Source organism: Primulina eburnea, unplaced genomic scaffold (genome assembly GCF_022965805.1).
Source record: "Primulina eburnea isolate SZY01 unplaced genomic scaffold, ASM2296580v1 ctg368_ERROPOS200000, whole genome shotgun sequence".
NCBI lineage: Eukaryota > Viridiplantae > Streptophyta > Magnoliopsida > Lamiales > Gesneriaceae > Primulina > Primulina eburnea.
Window position 1 is genome coordinate 171,906 of NW_027331185.1, and position 20,014 is coordinate 191,919.

A 20,014-nucleotide genomic window follows, 5' to 3' on the forward strand; every position below is an offset into this window, starting at 1 on the left:
TAAACCGACTTTGATAATATTAAACGAAAAATGGAACTATCTACCGTTGATATTTATCTTCTGAATTCTATCCATTTATACTGGGGTAAATTGTGTGCCGTAATTGGCTCAAGTTTTCGCATAAAAAATCAAGGGAGACTTTGTGTTCAGTCCCCATTTTCTGTAATCTTTATCTTCACTCCCCATCAATGAAGGATATTTTTTTGGCATTTTCTCTCATCAGGGAGTTGTAAACAATTTTGTTCTGAAACAAGGACTGATCACCAATTCACCGAAAAATCAATGTCCCGACAAAAGTATCTGTGTACTTGAGTGGTTTTTTCGTAAAAGAAAAAACAAGAAAAATGTTATAGATATAGAAATTACTGTATATTTGTGACAACCCAAAAAAAAAACAAGAAAAATGTATAATTGAGATGGTGAGAATATTTAATTATAAATAATAATTTAGATCTAAAGTTCTTGATAAAAATATAATCAGATATACATCGAAAATTAGGCACGTGCACACACACACACACACACCATGATCAATTAATGCATTTAATTAAATACAAAAACAAACCACCATAATTTTTTGCAAGTAGTCACAATTTGTGACCTTTTCTTGCATGGTGCATGGATTACTTACATTTCAAGCATGAATGAATAAACAGTAGCTAGCATTCGATACCTAGTTTGAATCACAAGTATTGTTTGTTTATCCTTACTCTATTCTCTTCCCACCACTGCTTAGCGTGCATCTCCTTGAACTTCTCTCGGCTAAAAATTCCATTAAAAAATCAATTAAGTATGAGACTTTTAGAGATTTGACGATGTTACACTAATTGAATCATACGAAAAATTGCCATTTCCAACTTGAAAAATTATGCATCTCATCAACTTTTTGATATTTTTAAAATGGGTAAGTATCTTGTGAGACGGTCTCATGAATCTTTATATGTGAGATGAGTCAACCCTACCGATATCCACAATAAAAAATAATACTCTTAGCATAAAAAGTAATATTTTTTTATGGATGACTCAAATAAGATATTCGTCTTACAAAATACGACCCGTTTCACAGAAGTTTTTGTCTTTTAAAATTACTAAAATATTTCTCATCCACACTTTTCTTCATTAAATATTGTTTTAAATTATTGCATTTAAATGTGTACTTTATATACATATATATTACTCACTCCATCCTAATTATATAGTCCACTTTGTTTTTTTCATACAGATTAAGAATGTTATTAGAAAAACAAATTATACATACAAATTTCCTAACACATCCTTATTTAAGGATATTAGAAAATGAAAATTGATACAAATTATACACATTAAATAAGGGTATATAATAAAATAGTATATTAAATGTGGAAAGTGGATTATATAATTGGGGTTGGGACGGATAAAAAATGAAATGTGGACTATATAATTGAGACGGAAAGGCTAATATTTGAGAACAAACAATGTGTGGAAAGCTTCCATTATAAATCCAATTGGCAAGAATAATAACAATTTCTTTCATACCTGAATCTGACACTTTTAAGTTCTTTTCTACCATCAGCCAGAGCTCTGATGGTTAGATGCACACCAGGCTCGTCATGTTCGATCCATTCCGATTCCAAATAACCGCCGTTGTTTAATGATATCTCTCCAGATTTGTCGACATGATCTCCAAAAGACCTAGTCCTCGTGGAAGACGATATTTCTGTCTTAACGCCGCCGCTAGTGCTGGAGCATTTTGGAGTACTTTTGCCAACACCATTAGATTCATTAATGTAAGCTCGAGAATCATGTGCATAGTCATGGTCTAATGATTCTGAAAAGTGTCCGTTAACTGTTCCATTCGGTGCATCTGATGTATGAGGTTGTTGCTCTCTTAGTAAAGGGTTTTCACTGATAGATCGTGTCTTTGAACTCGTGTCATCTTCTGATCTAGGAGTTGTCGGAAGAGGGAAAGGTTGACGATTCAACGTCTGCACGTTGTACAGCTCCATCACCTTTTCACAGTTTTCCGTCCACCACCGATGAGCTTGCCATTTGTTGAACATTTCTTGACTGATACGATGAAATAAGACCGACCAATATTCAGAATTAATAATGGATCAGATTAACCAAAATTATAGTTTGTGAAAGTAATAACACTCAAAAACTATTATACTAATCATCATAACCTAATTAAACCACTCGACTTGTGATTCAGTTATACAAACATCTCCATGTTGAAGAGAGAACAAATGGAATAGAGATCCCAAGAATGCTAACTTCAAGGAATATGTCATGATCATTGACCAAGTATATACATACCACGGGAAATTTCAAGCTACACTTGGGGTAGTACTATAAGGTATATCTAAAAGTGAAAATATAATAACAAATATGAGGTTCACTAAACGGTCGATGGACACCACATGTATTGATAAATGTACATCGTTCTACATACAAAGCATCTCATAGGCCACATGCATCTTGAATTAAAGACATTGAAAGTTTCTCATTTTCCCATGTTTTGATTAACATTAATTTGGAAGATGCAAGCATTGATGAATGGTTGGTGAGTCAATTGTTAGATGTCATTAAAGCTAATAAAATCATATAATTGTACGTAGTTTTATGGTATTACATACTGACAATTATGGCAGTCCATTGTAAGTTGGACCTACTTTATTGTGTACAAGTGATTACTGTTAAGGGACTGGAAATAAAAAATTTGTTCCTCAATGTAATAATCGATGGCAAGAAACTGATCATCGGTGTATTTTTATCCCTCTTTGTAATAATCAATGGCATGCACATGACACGAAGGAAGGCGACTCTGAGTAAATAGTGTTATATGAAAACTTACTGTAGCTACAAGAAAACATGGATTAGAGACCGACAAATCGGTTTCTATTCGGTCTCTACAACAAAATAGAGACCGATTTGATTGGTATCGATAACATTGGTCGCTAATTGTGAGAGACCGGTACGATTAGTCGGTCTCTAAATTAGCGACCACATTTACGTCATTGGTCTCTAAAATAGATATCGACTAATTAAAGTCAGTCTCTAATATAGAGATCGATTCATAATTCGGTCGCTATATGAGAGACCGATGCAACACAAGCAGTCTCTAAGTTAGAGACCAAATTTATGAAATCAGTCTCTAAATTGGATATTGTTTTTCCTCCTTCAGCCTCTGTTATTTACACGAATTTATGAAATCAGTCTCTAAATAAGAAAACTATCAAAATAGGTCGACCCATTTTTTTTTTAACTAGTTTTGCCATTTTGGACTTTTTAAAAGGATCCCCTATTCACTTTTTTTCCTCAGCTTTTTTCATGATGAAGCGCATAATTCATGTCCAATTTTTGTGCTGAATCTTTCCACACAAACAGCTAGAGGGAGGTGATTTTTTGAACAATTCAGTTCATTTTACTTGCAGAGAACAGAACCAATAAAGTTTAATTTCCAGCAGAGTACCAATCACTTTTATCAGGCTCTCTTTTTGTCATCATAACATCAAAAATAGTCCCAAAAAATAGTGTTTTTTTAAAAAAAAAATAGAATTCTAGTACAATCAAAAGTATATTTAATGTATGATAAAGAATAATGATATATATTTCTAGTTTTCCTATTATTTAAATAACCACAAAAGTTTCAAGATAATTAGAAAGTAGTTGATTATGCAATTTGGCCGACAGAATAAACAAAAGACACGATGAAGAAGCACTTTTTCAATCGAGTAGGTCTTTTGTGATATGGTCTCACGAATTTTTATCTCTGAGACGAGTCAACCCTACCGATATTCACAATAAAAAATAATGTTTTCAGCATAAAAAGTAATACTTTTTTCACGGATAACCCAAATAAGAGATTTATCTCACAAAATAAGATCCGTGAAACCGTTTGTTTTTGTCTTTTCAATCCTATTGCTCAATTCTATTATTTGCAAGCATGCACACCTTTTTTTGTCAAGAGGTCTTAAATAAACCAATCTAAGGCCTAAATAGATTAAATTTTGTCAAAACCTAACAACTTTCAATCATGTCCATTTAATTATGCAAAATTATGCCCTTTATTTACATTTTCATTAACATATAGTATATTTCACATTATATTTGATAATTATATTAGAACTACTTCAAATATTAGAATAAAATCGTTTCATTCGAGACCGTATTATATATCGTATTTCATATGTATTCTATACTGTATTTATATTTTTTTAACCCCGTTTTTTAGGTATAATTGAGAGCAAAATAGCTAGGTTTTATAAGCCTTATAAAAAAAGAGCAAGTACTATTAAGTAATTATTATTCAAATAAATGAGAAATAAATAAAGTTTGATTAGTATAATTAATCTTTCCAACCAACTAAAGCCCCACAAAAAATTGAAATTATAAAAATAAAAATGCCAACTTACCGAAATATTACCTGAATCGGACTCGCTTGAGATCATTCCCACCCTTGGGCAAGGACAAAAAGGTCATTAGGACTCCCGGTTCGACCTGAGCCACCCACTCTTTCGGTTCGCACTCTTCCACGAAGACGACCGGCTCGACTCGGCGGCCACTCGCCGAAGCCGGTGTCCCGTCGCCGCTTGAGATCACCTTCAACCTCGCTTCTAGCTCCTTCCTTCCCGAGCTTGAGCTCCATGTCCGCCTGTACAAAGCCCGGCGGGATTTTTCAAGCTCCCCGCCGCTGAAGTTACGCGGGTTCCTCGTCTGCTGCTCCGCCGGCTGATCCGCGCAGGGCGTGCAGTGACAGTACACGCCGGAAGCCTTCAGAGCCATGTCCTTAATCTGCGAAGCACAAAGAAAAACATCCGAACAAATTAAATTAACTACACTTTCCCAATGAATCAAAATGAAAACAGGAAACACAAAATTGGTGGAATGATTCATATATAACCTGAGAAGAGAGGGTTTTGCTGGATTGCTTGGCGTCGATTTCTTCCATTGTCGAAGCCTTACCACTCGAATGCGCCATGCATGTAAGCATTGCCCTCTGTTCTAAAGATCATAACAATTCTCCAACAGAAAACTAACCCAGATCCTGAAACAACGAAATCAAAAAACAATCAAACGCTCAGAGATATATTATATATATATTCATTTCAAGATCATTACACCATAGATAATATATACATACATATAGGTGTGAATTGTGATGAGTGGAAAAAAGAGTACGTACTTTGGTGAAGAAGGAAGTGAAGTTTGATAAAGAAGAAGAAGATGCGTTTGAAAATTGCTTGCTTTTAAGAGATTTGAAGCTTTTTAATCAATTAAAGGCTTCTTTTACTTTCTTTCTTTTTTTACAGTTTGCTTTTATGTTTTATTTTTAAAAAAAAAAAAATGCTTTGTAGAGAAGTGAATAAGACGAGTATGGCTAGAACTAAGATCCATGAGGAAACTTTGACCTATTAATCGCCCATCTTAGTTAAATATTTTTCGGACCCGTTCCTCTCAATACAAAACAGGGCCGGTTAGACTCGTTAGACTCGATTTAAAATGAAAACAGTAATTTTTTTTTCTCTAATGACTGAATTATAAAACAAACAAGTCTCTAAATACAACACAATAGAAAACTGATTCATGTCCTCGATCGCACTTAATAATGACAAACAAAGTATCTTCGCGACATAATGAATTACATAAAAAAAAATAGTAATTAACTCTCAAAAAAAAATATTATTATCCCCAAATGGGCATTAATAAAACTAAAATACTAGAGTATTTATATACACATATATAGGTCTACTATGAGGCAGATATTATAGGACTCATGATCGACCTCATATTCGGACGGGTCTGAAAAAATTGGACCCGAGACTTGCCCAATGATATAATTTACTCGGACGGGTCTAGTGTTTACTCGGACACATTGACATCTCTTATGCTTTGATTATATAATTTGATTTTATTATATAACGAATGGGTTAAATTTTATGACAATAGATGTTAATTGTCCCACATCGGTTGGATAAATAACCTTTGAGTGGCATATATTGGCTTGGACAATCCTCCCCCCTTGAGCTAGCTTTTGGGGTTGAGTTAGGTCCAAGTTCCAATCTTAACATGGTATCAGAGCCCGGGTTTCACCGTTATGTGTTGGACTGCCTATAATTAGGCCACCCGTTCTGCCCATAATTGGGTCATTTGTAAACTCCACGCTCCAGATGTTCATTCCTGGGCGTGAGAGGGGTGTGTTAATTGTCCCACATCGGTTGGATAAATAACCTTTGAGTGGCATATATTGGCTTGGACAATCCTCCCCACTTGAGCTAGCTTTTGGGGTTGAGTTAGGTCCAAGTTCCAATCTTAACAATAGATTTTTTTGATATATATATATATATATATATATATATATATATATATATATATATATATATATATATAAAATACATTAGGTTTGGGGAATACTTTCTTTTTTATCCATATTCGCTGGTTCGATTACTTTGGTTATTTCAGTTGGAATTTTCTGCAAAAATATATCTGGTAAAATTCAATGGGTTTAGTCTAAATTACGTCAATGTAATTTCAATTGAAATAAAAACTAACCTTGAAAGTACATTTTTCTCGAATGATAGCATAGGATGCTATAATAATGGATCAAAAATCAAAATGCAATGGGGATTAAGAGACATAATACCCTTCTTCTCTACTTCATTCATATATTATACATCATTTAACATTTTAAACAAAAAATGTAAGAATTTTTAGTAAGATGATGAGATTTTGAGTACATAAATAATATTGTGATTATTAATATATTTGAGTAGACAAGAGTATAACTCATCGAATTCGACATAACAAACTATATATATATATATATATATATATATATATATAATTTTGATATGTTTATTATCAATTGTGTTTATATCTATGTTCATCATTGAGATGACATTTCAACGATGATGATAATATCGTAGTTATATATATCTGTTTATATAAATGGGCCGGGAAACCCATGACCGTCAAACTGTAGCAACATCGAACGTGAGACGATCCGGTAAAATTCGATATTCGTGGAACGAGAATGATCATAATAGTTGTCAGTAACAATTTCTGATTAATGAGAAATTTGATTATAAAATAATCCAATAAGATTATTATTACAAAGAAAATTCAGTAAAGAAATTGGCCCGTTAGACCCAACAAAGAGCTGAAAATGTAACAAAAGTGGCTCAAAATGTGTCTTTTTAGTTTATAATAATAATGCAAGCAACTGCAGACCGACTTAGGAAAATTGATTAATTAATTTATTAAATATAATATGTCTATTAATTTAATAGTAAAATGGAAAGACTTAAATAAAACATGACGTTCGAGCTTCCTTCGTCGTTTTCTTTTTTATTTTTCTTTTTTTTTCCAAAAAAACACAAAGAGGGGCATTCTCGGAAATCAACTCAACTGATTTCTTCGGTCAATAATTAATTTCCCAAGAGTCACATCCCAATATATCAGCGCATCCGCGATAGTTCAACCTCGACCACGATAACGTGGCGGCGCGTGAAATAAACCGCGGAGTTAAAAGGCGGCTGGCGAACACTGTTCTGTCCTGCCTGCGATAACTAAACAACACGTAAGTAAATAACATTTTTTGTTCGAAATGACGTGGCGTTCCTTATTTAAAACAAACTTTATCCTAATTTTTGTTTTTAAATAAATAAACGTTATCTTTGAATAAGAAGGACAATATATATATGTATTCGTATATATAAATAAGTATTGCGAAATAGACCAAGTATTATAATTTGATTAATATTATTAAAATTACAAATTTCTACAATAAAAAAATTACTTTTCAAAATCCTTTAAATTTTTTTGAAAAAATCGCTGCAAGAAGAAAGTCTTTTCATTAAATATTATAATTTATTTTGTGAAACCATTAGTGATTAGATTATATTTTTTTTCGATAAAATCTCACATGTTGATTAGTCGATTATGTATATATTTGTAATGAAAAAAATATTTTAATATAAAAATAAAATTTTTTAATGACTCGTTTGAGTCGAATATTCGTATTATAAAATTTATCAGCGAGACCATTTTATAAGAGATTTTGTATAATGATTTATCAGTTTCATTATTTAAAAAGTATTTATTGATATATAATATTATAAAGTTAATTAATAATATTATTTTTGAGCACTACGGTAAGTGTTTCGACAGAGTAGGATTCTAGCCAAGAACGATTACAGTCTCTCTCTTGTGCGTTTGGAGAGGAGGGGACATGCCCAGTTTCATTCCAACAGTTGTGATCATTGTTCGTTCAAGTTTTGGAAGCAGATCCCAAAGGTTCGTCTTTGTCTCTCTCTCTCTTCTTTTGCTGCACTAAATATATAAATAGATACATGTCTATAATAGCTTTACTAAGTTTTTTCCATCTATTTTTGGGTTCGGCGGGGGGGTGGGTGTGGGTGTGGGTGTGGGGGGTTTGGTGTTCTGACTGCGAGTTGTTTATCTTGTTTGGTTAATCTATGTTGTTTTGGTCTTTATGTGTCTATTTGTAATATGGGTTTTTGGATTTGGCTGACGATTCTTGTTTGTGGGGATAAGATTTGGATAAAGTTTTCCTCTTTTTTGCTTGGTTTTGTTTCAGTTTTGGTGTTTCTCTTGCTTGGGTTTTGCCTTACGAAGTGTAGGTTCGTTTATGGGATTAGGGATAGTGGGTTGACTTCTAATATCTTGTTGAATTAGAATTCTTGACTGCATAGTTAAGAAATAGTGAGGCATTGTACTCCCTGTTGTTTCTGCTTTTTAGCTGTGTAGACTTTTTCCCTTCAAAGCAGTTGAGTTGGGGGATTTATGTTCTCCGAGTTTGTGTATCTGAAAATATGCTTGTATTTTTAATAGCGGCTATTAGCTATGGTCTATCATCAAGGTTCAAGAAAACTGTTATTTTTATAACCGAGGTCATTTCCTCGCAGAATTTGCAATAATATAGGCTTTGAGCCGTAGTACCGGTGGTCTTAATCGACCAGCTTGTATTATTGAGTGTTGAATCCATGGACAAGACAAGTTCTGAAGATCAATGTGCTTCGTCAGACTCTGGTACTGATGCCGCAAGCATTCAATTTTCTTCTTTATTTCCTTTTTTAGTTCGATTTTATTTTACTATTGCTCTTTAACATGGCTCCAATAGTTTGATTCCCCCCTCCCCTTTAAATTTATTGTTTTAGATTTAAGATTTATACCTTTTTTGATTGTTTTACTGGAAGGAAGGGGAGATGGAAGGCATGGTGTTTTAAAAAAACTATAGGTGAAATGCGATTTTTTTCCGATTGAAGCCATGGCCGTATAACCCCTTACCTCCTTGCTGGGTCTATCCCTGCATGGTGGGCTTGTGATTGATTATGCTTTGGATGCATTGCTATTCTACATCAGCTTTGAGCATGGAGTTTTTCTAGCCTGTATACTTGACTGTCGACTGACGTTTCATTTCAATTGTTTGCTTTTTATCCGATGTTTAGGATCCAAGTTGGTTTGTCATCTTAAACTTTTTTATGTCCTCCAATTTTACTTTCCTAATTTTTTCCTTGCTAAATCATCAAATCGCATCTCTCGATTTGTTTGCTAGTGAGGATTAAATGCTAGCGCATAATATCGAGCGGTGCATTGCCAAGGTTTTAAAACCTTCTTGCTTAAGTCCTTGATTGCTTGCTTACTTGTTGTTTTGCGATGAGACGAAACTTACTTTCCATTCGTTTGATTCAGCCAGAGATAAAAGCTGTGAGAACCATGGAAATTATGTGAAGCCTTCTCTGTTTTTGTGCAATCCCAATTTTTCCTTCAACGTTTCTCAAGCTGAAATCAACCAACCTATGGTAGCTGCAGCCTCATGAGCATCTTTTGCTTCTTGTTTCTGTTTTGATACTTTATTGTTATTTACAGTAATACCCGGCTTGTTGCAGATTCCATATATTTACTCTGACCCGTTCGGTGGGGTATTTACTGCCTATGGAGCTCATACAATGGTAATTGACTCTTCACTTCATACTGACATTAAAATATGAAAAAGGCTCAACTGTGATGTGAGCTACTCTTTTATACGATTCTGAATGTTTTATCAGATTCAGCCTCACTTGATGGGGCCAACCTCCGGTCGAGTTCCACTGCCTGCTGATCTTCCTGAGGATGGTCCCGTATATGTCAATGCTAAACAGTACCATGGAATTCTTCGTAGGAGACAGACACGCGCAAAGCTTGAGGCTCAAAACAAACTTGTCAGAAGTAGGAAAGTAAGTCCTTATGTTTTCTTGAGTAGTATAAACGAGTTGAACTCCTGAAATTTAATAAACTTAAGTTAGATCTCGCCTAAAATTGATTGAACTCGAGCTTATTGAATTCTAAGCAAAGAAGCTCAAGCTCATGATCGCAAACTAGCTCACAAAATCAGGTTAGGCTGATAAAGTTTTTTGTTGACATGTTTGCAAATTGCGAGTTAATATCACAGGTTTGACTCGCAATCTTGAGTTCTACATATAAACAAATAATAGTGATGAACTAGCTCACGAGGTCATGTACGCCTAAAATTGAGCTAAACCCAACAGGCTCATGAACTAGCTTTGATCACCTTTAAACACATGACTTTTATGACTTTGAATATTAATAATAAAGATGAATGTAGGTTCCACTCACCTGAGCATAGAATTCTTTCTCCTACTTCATTATTATGTATAGTGTAAGTGGGAATTGTGCTTCTCACAAGTGATAAAAATGCAGCCATATCTGCACGAGTCTAGACATATGCACGCATTGAAAAGGGTCCGTGGCTCTGGTGGACGTTTTCTAAGCACCAAAAAGCCTCACCAATGCGAGTCTCATAGCCTTGCCAGCTCTCAGAATGCAGATACTTCGTGTCAGGACATGCATCAATTTGAAACTAACAAGCATAGTACTCCCCCCACAACTGCTGAAGGTGCAGGAACCAATACAATCTACCAGAAACCACCAGATAGCAGGTTTTCGACCCATGTGGCTGTTCCCGTTGTCGGCAGTGGTGGCCTCATGTACAATGGGAATCGGCACTTTGCTTCAGTTGTTCAGTGAGAAAGACTCTCAGCTGGGCCGAGCAAGTCATCCTTGGCTTATTAACTCTAGTTTCTCCAGGTTTTGTGCTATAAAAACCATCACAAGATCCAACCAACCAGTTAGTATAAAAAGATTTCTTGATTTGTTTTCTTTCCCAATTTGGTCTGGATCTGTTTCTTGTCCTAACTAGCAAGCATGTTTGCGGGTATTCCCAAGTTTCAGTTAATTTAGAACTAAATGTTCGCTTGTCATAGGATACCTGTCTCCGGTTTGTGTGAATGATAAATGGCGTATTCATTAGTTATCATGTGCTTGTCTCGTTGATATTGAGATGTAGTCCGATCTGAACCTCAATACCGAAGACAACATGACAGCCATAGTTAGGGAGATATAATGTTAGTCGAGGCCGGCCTTCAAACAGAGTCCTCTCCGAGTTCGGCTGTGCTTCCTCCAATTCAAGGTTGGAAAACCCATGCTCCTCCTTGGTTGAAGATAATGGAATAAGTGAACAGATTAACGAAATTGAAATGCCTGCGTACGGTTGAAAATTTGTGCAAATATGTATTAAAAAGAGGGGTATGGTTGACAATTCACCAAAGATTTTGCTTAATCATTACATCCGGATGTCCAGACCAAATCCGAGAACATGTTCCACTCATAAACATTGTAGCGTGTCCCAACTCAAGTCAACTGTAAGAATTAAAAGATTAGAATAATGTGTATAATATATGTGTGTGTATATATATATATATATTATAATTATAAATAACCAAACACAAAAATGGGGAAAACGACTTAAAAAATCAAAACATGGCCCTTGAGGCAAAAAAAAAGTGACAGCTAGAGCCTAGAAAGAACAAGCATGTATGATTTTATATTATATAAAAACAAAAATTTGTGTGAGACGGTCTCACGGGTCGTATTTTGTGATACATGTATTTTATTTGAGTCATCCATAAAAAAATATTGCTTTTTAGACTAAGAGTATTATTTTTTATTGTGAATATCGATAGGGTTAATCTATCTCACAGATAAAGATTTGTGAGATCGTCTCACAAGACCTAATCTTATATAAATAATATTTCTATACACATCCAATGCAGAATAAATTTTAATAAAGATGTTTCCCACCCTCTAAATATTACTATATAAATATTCGTATAATAATAATGATTTAAACGAGTGTTTATTTTAATTTTTTGTCACTAAAATAAAAAATGATATACTTTTAAAATATTTAACACGTGCCATCAATTGATATTTACTTTAATATATGGCCAATGGCCAGCTTTTAATGTGATAAGGCTCCCTCCAACTCTACACCCCGCTGCTCCGCCTCCCTCTGTCACCGCCTCCGCCCGTACTGACACATGGCTGCCTCTCATCCCTTAAATTCTGCTGTCCTCCACCGCCGCTTCAAAGCGGTACCCACTATGAAATGCACCGCCACACCCTCGGTCACTTCTCCTCCGTCGTCCCTACCGGCACCTCCACTCACACTTCAGTTCTCAGCAAAGTACGTACCTTTCACCTCCATATCCACGAACGTTCCCACCTCGGAATCGTACTCCCTCGACGAAGTAGTATACAGGAGCCGCGACGGCGGCCTTCTAGACGTGCAGCACGACATGAATGCTCTGAAGCAATTCGATGGCCAGTACTGGAAGACCCTTTTCGACTCTCGCGTGGGAACAACCAAGTGGCCCTATGGCTCCGGCGTTTGGTCGAAGAAGGAATGGGTCCTACCGGAACTCGATAACGACGATATCGTCAGCGCATTCGAGGGAAACTCCAATCTTTTCTGGGCCGAGAGATTCGGCAAGAGACATCTTGGGATGAATGATTTATGGGTCAAACACTGTGGCATTAGTCACACCGGCAGTTTCAAGGATTTGGGCATGACTGTTTTGGTCAGCCAAGTCAACAGACTGCGGAAAATGAACCGTACGTTAGTGGGTGTCGGCTGCGCTTCCACCGGAGACACCTCCGCGGCCCTCTCAGCCTACTGCGCGGCCGCCAATATACCATCTATAGTCATATTGCCCGCCGACAAGATTTCCATGGCCCAATTAGTTCAACCAATCGCGAATGGTGCGTTTGTGCTCAGCGTTGACTCAGATTTTGATGGTTGTATGAAAATAATCCGCGAAGTCACAAATGAGTTACCCATTTACTTAGCTAATTCTTTGAACAGTTTAAGATTGGAAGGTCAAAAAACCGCAGCCATTGAAATATTACAGCAATTCGACTGGCAAGTTCCGGACTGGGTAATTGTCCCTGGAGGAAACTTAGGCAACATTTATACATTCTACAAAGGCTTCAAAATGTGCCAAGAATTAGGCCTAGTGGACCGGATTCCAGGGCTTGTTTGTGCTCAATCCCACAACGCAAATCCATTGTTCTTACACTACAAATCAGGGTGGAAAGAATTCAAACCAGTAAAAGCCGAAACTACCTATGCATCCGCTATACAGATTGGTGACCCTGTCTCCATCGACAGAGCAGTCTATGCTCTCAAGAATTCGAATGGGATCGTGGAGGAAGCTACAGAGGAGGAACTAATGGATGCAATGGCGTTGGCAGATTCAACAGGAATGTTTATTTGCCCTCATACAGGAGTAGCCATGGCAGCATTAATCAAGCTTAGGCGGGATGGGATTATTCATCCGACAGATAGGACTGTTGTCGTTAGCACCGCGCACGGATTGAAATTTACAGAGTCAAAGATTGATTACCATTCCAAGGGGATTAAGGAGATGGCCTGTGGGTATTCGAATCCCCCGGTGAACGTGAAGGCGGATTTTGGATCAGTCATGGATGAGCTCCAGAAGTTCTTGTCAAGATGTTGATATCCTTGCGTTTGGAACTGAACTATTTGTGTAGTATGTGAATTTTGTTGCCAAATTCTGTGTGATTATGTAAATTTACAATGCTTCCAATTAAACAGGGCAGTACTCACTTTTTATTGTAACTACTGAATGAAATATTGTTTCCAATAAAACATATTTAATTTTAGTGTTCTTTTAACTTTGTTTTGTGTTTTGAGGATTTGAACTTTAAATTTATGCAAGGGTTATATCTCCATTTTTTCGAGTATGGATAGATTATGTAGAGGGGGTAGAGCCCTATTTTTTCATAAAAAAATATTATATAGTATAATATAAAATATAATTACAGGTTATTACAAATTAATTTTAGATTCTTTTTTTTATTTAAATTGACTCTATAATGATAAAAAAAAATTTATAACAAGTTTATTTATTTTAAAATATTTTATTGCCACAACAACAAAGATATACACATCAAGATAATGTGTATTAATGTAATGCATAAATGGGTATTTCAAAAAGTAAGAAACGATTACTAAAGAAACCAAAGTTCATTACTCAATTACAAGGTATAGATAACAAATACTCACCAGAAGTGTGCGTTACAGACTTCGGAAATTTAGGATTAAATCCGACATGAATTTCCTGTCAAACTTCTGTAATCTCTAGGGAAGACGACACCAAACGACACATATTTTGTTTCTGTACACAAGGGGTTTCGCCCCAAATATTTATATCTACGGGTGTGTAAAGTATATGAACTCCTATATCCATGCTTGTAACCACCATTTGAACAAGTGGTGGTAAAAGTAGTGACTCCAAAGCTAGACAAGCAGAATAATGGAGATTATGAACAATAACACGGAGCACGCCAATGCCTGCAAAACAAATCCCGGTCTCAGGTCTGTCTGGGTTAGAATTAGATGTCACAATAGATTCAGATCATGTCGAATAAGTAACTACTCACAGAAATTGCAGAAGCAGCAAGCCCAGCCCGTTCCCTGGGATCCTTGTGATAGTAATTTCCGAAGTATAAGATTGTAGCATAATACCACATCACAGGGCATAAAAAACCAACTAGAAAACTGAAGAAGGAAGAATGATCGTATCAGTGAGAACTGGAGAAGGCCGTATAATAAAAAATAAGATTCTACTTACGAAAACCATCCAATTCCACAGCCAAAGCATGGAAGAGGTTTGTCGTATGTTCCTACTTGAGAGTTTTCTTCATCTCTAATTAGAGCATATCTGCCTTTTTCCCGGTCCGCAACATCCACAGCTGGTCCTAGGAAACATAATTGTGTATCTCATATGTTGGTATTAGATACAATAAATTACAATATCATCATTTTCTACACATAACAAGAACAATCGAGGTTCATAAATAGTATCTGCTAATCAGTTGAGAACCGTGGAACAAGACAGAAGTATTATCCATAACCCATGTGAATTTAAAATTGGTTGTAAATTTTCTATGAAGCTCTAACAAACACTAGAAAAAAAAAAAAAAGGGAAACTAAAGACACTAGGGAGAGAATATATTAGAAGTTGGATTACAATAGAAAGATATGTCAGCAGCATAAGAGAGGAAAATAGGATTGCGATTTCAGTCTGGATAACGAGCACAAGACGTTCAATGCATGACACCCTGCTGAAATAGGGACCTGCACCCTGGATATGACATCTCCCAAGCAACAATCCAGAGAACAAAAATAGATTAACATAATCAGAAGCTGAGAGTATGCTCTGTAACAAAAGAAAATGGTGATTGGGAAGATAAAAGTACGTGTGAAGGGTGCAGTCATGGAATAATGCCTACACTATCATTTCCAAAAGCTTCATGACAAGCTAGATCACATTTAGAAGTAGAGTACTAAGATATTTATGGTCCTGTGTGAACAACATTTACAATGAAGGGAGGTGCATTTATGGAATAATGCCTAGGCTATCATTTCCAAAAGCTTCATGGCAAGCGCTAAATAGCATTAGAACTAGTCTATATGATATTTATGGTCCTGTGTGAACACAATTTGTCGATGATAATAAGGTAGTTTTAACTTTAATGACAAACAAAATTGCTACCTTTAAACGTAGAATAATATCGAACTGATGGTCTGAAAAGATTGGATTGCTTATCTGAAACTGAACTGATAAGTTCGAGGTCATTTCTACCCTTTCCCTCCTCAATAGTAGCATCTGTAACACCAAGAAGTCTTTCGGTTTATTCTCTCCATTTTTTTTTCCATCTTGCAAATCTTAGTATTTCAGAAGATATTGAAGTTTCCCAACAGCCCCAAAATTAACAGCCAGATAATGTATCTTCCCACAACTCAAAATGACATATATTTCTCTCTGACAGTCATGATGGACATCTAAACCAGATTAAGTTATAATTGACAAATTTTTGCTGCGGCTACTGAGCATTGAAGTTGTAAAACTTCTGAGATATAATGCAGTTGACTTTAGTGAATTTCCATTTTAGCTCATGATAAACTAGTAGAAAGTATTAACCAATGTTAAAGGGTTCAAAAAATAGACAAGTGATTTAGGTCGCTATGTTCTTCTTTTGCCAAGGTCAAAATAGGTGGTTCACAGCTAAAATTCAAACACATATTTACATTGATTTATAACTCAAAGTAAGGGTTTAAGAAAAAAAACATCAAACAGAAACGTTACCAGACCTAGTGATTATTAGATACTTCTGTGTTTTAAAATTTATGGGCTTCTTTCTAACCCTTATCATAATTTTCACTTTACAACGTGAGTAACCCCTATTGGTGGCTCGGAAAATACTTGGAAAAACAGAACAAGATGCAGATATTCACATGCAAATTTACGCATTCAATGTAGGGACAAAAAGTAAAACTAAATTACTCTGATCCATGCGAATGTCTCCAGAGGATTTATATAGAAGGACCTGGAGATCCTACCTTCCACATTCACGTCTCGGCTACCTGTTTTAGAAAGTTAATGGAACATCGACGTTGTATAATTATAGAATTTTACTATGATTTAACAAAAAGAAAATGACAGGTTGAATGGACAGGGGGAGGTAAAATGCATGACAAAAGGACATTGAAACAACTTTAAGTCAATAAAATTCCTACCTCATTCTATAAGTAGGTAAACCAAACATAGATGTAATGTATTTGGTTGCATATGACAAAGAGACTTTACACTATGTTTTGTCTAGGATTTTGTTGAGAAAAGTGCAAAAGTAGAGCAAAACCACTTAAAAGTGATTGCCGTAACATTTTTTTCATAGACACAATAATATAAAAACATAAACCGACATATAACTGGAGAAGGTTTGATAATTCAAAAAAAAAATTGTAAAAAACTTTTGTTTCCCTATTTCTTCAATAGATTCATGATTCAAACATAGTGTCAGAGGTTCAAAGGTAAAAAGACGCCTCTTAGACCATATGTATAACACAACCGCACACATACAAATACATGCACATTACTACTGATAATTATATCATCTATTATTAATACACTGATTAACATACAATTTGAGTTACTATATAGGTTTGCCAAATGAAAGAAGCCGGTTGATTTCACCCTATATCCCATAAAAATTGCATCAAATTTCACCACAACCAAAACTAAATCCGAAGATAGTTTTACTATGTTCATACCAAAAAATAATTTACATGCTCACCAAAATAAAAGAAAAAGAATCATGTGCACAAATCTCAAACACACTCTTCTATCCTCCTTGTGAGGCCATACTGGAATCCCGGATCATTGATTCCATAAAAGAAAACACGTAAAATATTCCCCCTCTCAGAAATTAAATCCCTAATTTCCTTTAAACCCAGTAAGTCAAAACACGAAACACACTAAACCCAACAAAGAAAATGGCGCATTCAAACCAAAATTCAACAATAGCAAAACAAACATGGGATAATCTAACCTAAAAAAATCACAAAAATCAATTAAACGAACTGGAAATTACCTCGGAGCACAGAGAACTGGGAATTTCTTTCATGAAATGATTTCGCAGATTAAGATTTAAGAGAAGAAATCTCTGATGAATTAGCATGTATTCATAGTGTCAGCGACTTCTTCCATGCTTCACAACTAAGCAGTCTACGCACTCGAACCGCCGGTTTGTCTGTTTCTTTATCTAATTCCCTTCTTTGTCCTTTTCTTTAATTTCCTTTTTTCCCAGTTTCCTAAATAATATTCTATTATTTCAAACAAATTATTTAAGTTTTAGTAGTTATCAAACTTTTTTTTTTTTATTACAACTCACGCAGGGGAGGGGGATCGAACCCGAGGAGGGAGGCCAGCTAATCCGGCGGGTGAGACCATTAGGCTACGAGTCCGGTCTCAGTAGTTATCAAACTTTATTAGCACTAATGAGTTTTTCTCTGACATTGTATTGGTAATGGTAAAATATATTTACAGCTATTAAATGAACTCAAATACTCCTATTTATCGAGGTAAAATAATCGTCTTTATTTGGTAGAACAATCGAAACGTGACGTTTAAACTGTTATACGATTAAAAAAATTTAAGTTATTCCGTCACCACCAATTTGGTCCTACACACACACACACACACACACACACACACACATATATATATATATATATATATATATATATATATATATATATATATATATATATATATTGTATATGTATAATACAATATATAAATGTTATGTTTTACTTTATGTTTAATATATTTTATTCTTAAATAATTAATATCTATGATTTTTTTACAAAATAAACGCTTTCAAAATTCTTGAATTAGTTAAAATAATTATACTTACAAATGATGTATAAATAAATTAAAAAGTGATTTAGCTGAAAAAACTATGGAAGTATACTTGGTTATGGAGGTTGAAATAAATTAAATTACTGTTGTATGTATATCGTAAACATCCAGTTATGTTATATTTCAAAACATATCACTTTTTAAAGTTTATTACAATTTATTTAACATAGAATCAGTTTTAAAATTTTCCGAATATTACTTGGATTCCAAATGGTACAATGTTTTGGCTTGTTATGCACTTAAGCTTATATTTGACTTACTTAAATCTTATAATATTTTTTGATATAAAAACTAATCTCTTTATGGATAACTCAAATAAAATATTCGTTTAACAAAATTGATAATCGTCACACACTAAAATTAAAGTCACTCGGTTTTCTTCTAGATTTTTGTAGTCATTAAATTAGCTACTTGCCTTTAATTTGCAGTCTAGCTTAAAGTCTTCCTTGCATTTTGTGAAATTTAATGGTCTGTTTGGTATTGTGCTAACCAAAGCTAAACTTTGATAATACGTCTCTCTTTTTTGGAGACGATTCCTTTCATGAAAAAAAAAACTACCCAAAATGATCTTATGTGAAGTTCAAAGTTGAAATTTTAATTTCTTGATAGTACACTGTTAAATCCAAACAAGGAAGAAAGAAAATAAAGTCATGCATGCCATAATGAATAATCTACCTTCTCCTACCATTTGGTGCAGACAAAAAGTTGATTTGGACAATTAACTTTGAAATAGCTTTTGAGATAAATTAATCTGATATTACATTGTTAACATAATATCAGAGTTCGTGTGTATCAGTATTTGTTGGACTGTCATATAGACCACCTGCTACTGTCATGTAAATTTCATGCTCCAATTATTCATTCTTAAGCGTGAGATATGTGTTAGGTGTCTCAGTATACTAGATGTCTCATATCGATTGAATTAAATTATGGAGAGTTATATATATGAACTTGAGTAATCTTCGCATCTGAGTTAACTTCTGAATTTGAGTTAGAATAAAGTCTTAGTCTTCACAGGATCACTTTGGAAAATTAATGTAGTTAAAAAATAGATATATTATCATCGTATTTCAAATTATCATCATATACAAAGAGCAAACAGATGGAGTCATTTGCGAATTATTTTATCCCTTAAATTCTCTATATTTTCATTCATAATTTTCATACTTCTAGTGTTGGTCAAAGTATTTATTACAAAAAAAGATATACAACTTTCACTACAAAATATATATATATATATATATATATATATATATATATATATATATATATATATATATATTAAAAAATCTCAATTCGTGATCCAATCCGACCCGTTGTAGATTGGCCCGCCCGCCGTAGGCCTGCTACCCATACTCCCGAACACTGGAAGCCTGAATTTTAAT

The 20,014-nt window shown here is 34.6% G+C and overlaps 4 protein-coding genes across 7 annotated transcripts; 2 read left to right on the plus strand and 2 right to left on the minus strand.

Annotated features, from left to right (window-relative positions):
* Window positions 1-492: 492 nt before the first annotated feature.
* On the minus strand, window positions 493-5,286 carry LOC140821013 (protein Brevis radix-like 4). Its single transcript, XM_073181402.1, has 5 exons — window positions 5,165-5,286; window positions 4,883-5,026; window positions 4,406-4,773; window positions 1,516-2,046; window positions 493-762 (listed from the first exon to the last, which is right to left on the minus strand). The coding sequence occupies exons 2-5, from the start codon at window positions 4,970-4,972 to the stop codon at window positions 684-686; spliced, it is 1,068 nt and encodes a 355-aa protein (XP_073037503.1). The 5' UTR covers window positions 4,973-5,026; window positions 5,165-5,286; the 3' UTR covers window positions 493-683.
* Window positions 5,287-8,133: 2,847 nt separating this feature from the next.
* On the plus strand, window positions 8,134-11,058 carry LOC140821014 (nuclear transcription factor Y subunit A-3-like). The gene is made up of 6 exons (XM_073181403.1): window positions 8,134-8,274; window positions 8,907-9,030; window positions 9,694-9,803; window positions 9,891-9,953; window positions 10,050-10,217; window positions 10,702-11,058. Exons 2-6 carry the CDS (start codon window positions 8,985-8,987, stop codon window positions 11,026-11,028), a joined length of 714 nt encoding a protein of 237 aa, XP_073037504.1. The 5' UTR covers window positions 8,134-8,274; window positions 8,907-8,984; the 3' UTR covers window positions 11,029-11,058.
* Window positions 11,059-12,299: 1,241 nt separating this feature from the next.
* Window positions 12,300-14,025, plus strand: LOC140820996 (threonine synthase 1, chloroplastic-like). The gene has a single exon (XM_073181380.1). The coding sequence runs from the start codon at window positions 12,381-12,383 to the stop codon at window positions 13,857-13,859; it is 1,479 nt and encodes a 492-aa protein (XP_073037481.1). The 5' UTR covers window positions 12,300-12,380; the 3' UTR covers window positions 13,860-14,025.
* A 349-nt stretch (window positions 14,026-14,374) lies between these two features.
* LOC140820997 (uncharacterized) lies at window positions 14,375-17,957 on the minus strand. 4 transcript variants are annotated; one of them, XM_073181382.1, is made up of 6 exons: window positions 17,800-17,957; window positions 16,713-16,792; window positions 15,921-16,034; window positions 14,997-15,117; window positions 14,806-14,923; window positions 14,375-14,716 (listed from the first exon to the last, which is right to left on the minus strand). In XM_073181382.1, exons 2-6 carry the CDS (start codon window positions 16,720-16,722, stop codon window positions 14,663-14,665), a joined length of 417 nt encoding a protein of 138 aa, XP_073037483.1. In that variant the 5' UTR covers window positions 16,723-16,792; window positions 17,800-17,957; the 3' UTR covers window positions 14,375-14,662. The 4 variants fall into 4 exon arrangements, with proteins under 4 accessions (XP_073037483.1, XP_073037482.1, XP_073037485.1 ...); XM_073181381.1 differs by having other exon boundaries at window positions 14,997-15,123; XM_073181384.1 differs by lacking the exon at window positions 15,921-16,034.
* Window positions 17,958-20,014: the final 2,057 nt, after the last annotated feature.

Bases quoted from the DNA above. Each gene is read 5' to 3' on its own strand.
- LOC140820996 (XM_073181380.1), top strand. From the start codon at position 12,381: ATGGCTGCCTCTCATCCCTTAAATTCTGCTGTCCTCCACCGCCGCTTC.
- LOC140821014 (XM_073181403.1), top strand. From the start codon at position 8,985: ATGGACAAGACAAGTTCTGAAGATCAATGTGCTTCGTCAGACTCTG. The intron at 9,031-9,693 runs GTACTGATGCCG...CGTTTGATTCAG, and splicing joins ATGTGCTTCGTCAGACTCTG to CCAGAGATAAAAGCTGTGAG. The intron at 9,954-10,049 runs GTAATTGACTCT...ATGTTTTATCAG, and splicing joins CCTATGGAGCTCATACAATG to ATTCAGCCTCACTTGATGGG.
- LOC140821013 (XM_073181402.1), bottom strand. From the start codon at position 4,972: ATGCTTACATGCATGGCGCATTCGAGTGGTAAGGCTTCGACAATGGAA. The intron at 2,047-4,405 runs GTAATATTTCGG...TCATCGTATCAG, and splicing joins CTCAAGCGAGTCCGATTCAG to TCAAGAAATGTTCAACAAAT. The intron at 763-1,515 runs GTATGAAAGAAA...TGGAATTTTTAG, and splicing joins CTTAAAAGTGTCAGATTCAG to CCGAGAGAAGTTCAAGGAGA.
- LOC140820997 (XM_073181381.1), bottom strand. The intron at 15,124-15,920 runs GTAGCAATTTTG...TATGTTTCCTAG, and splicing joins ATATTATTCTACGTTTAAAG to GACCAGCTGTGGATGTTGCG. The intron at 14,924-14,996 runs GTAAGTAGAATC...TTCCTTCTTCAG, and splicing joins TGTGGAATTGGATGGTTTTC to TTTTCTAGTTGGTTTTTTAT.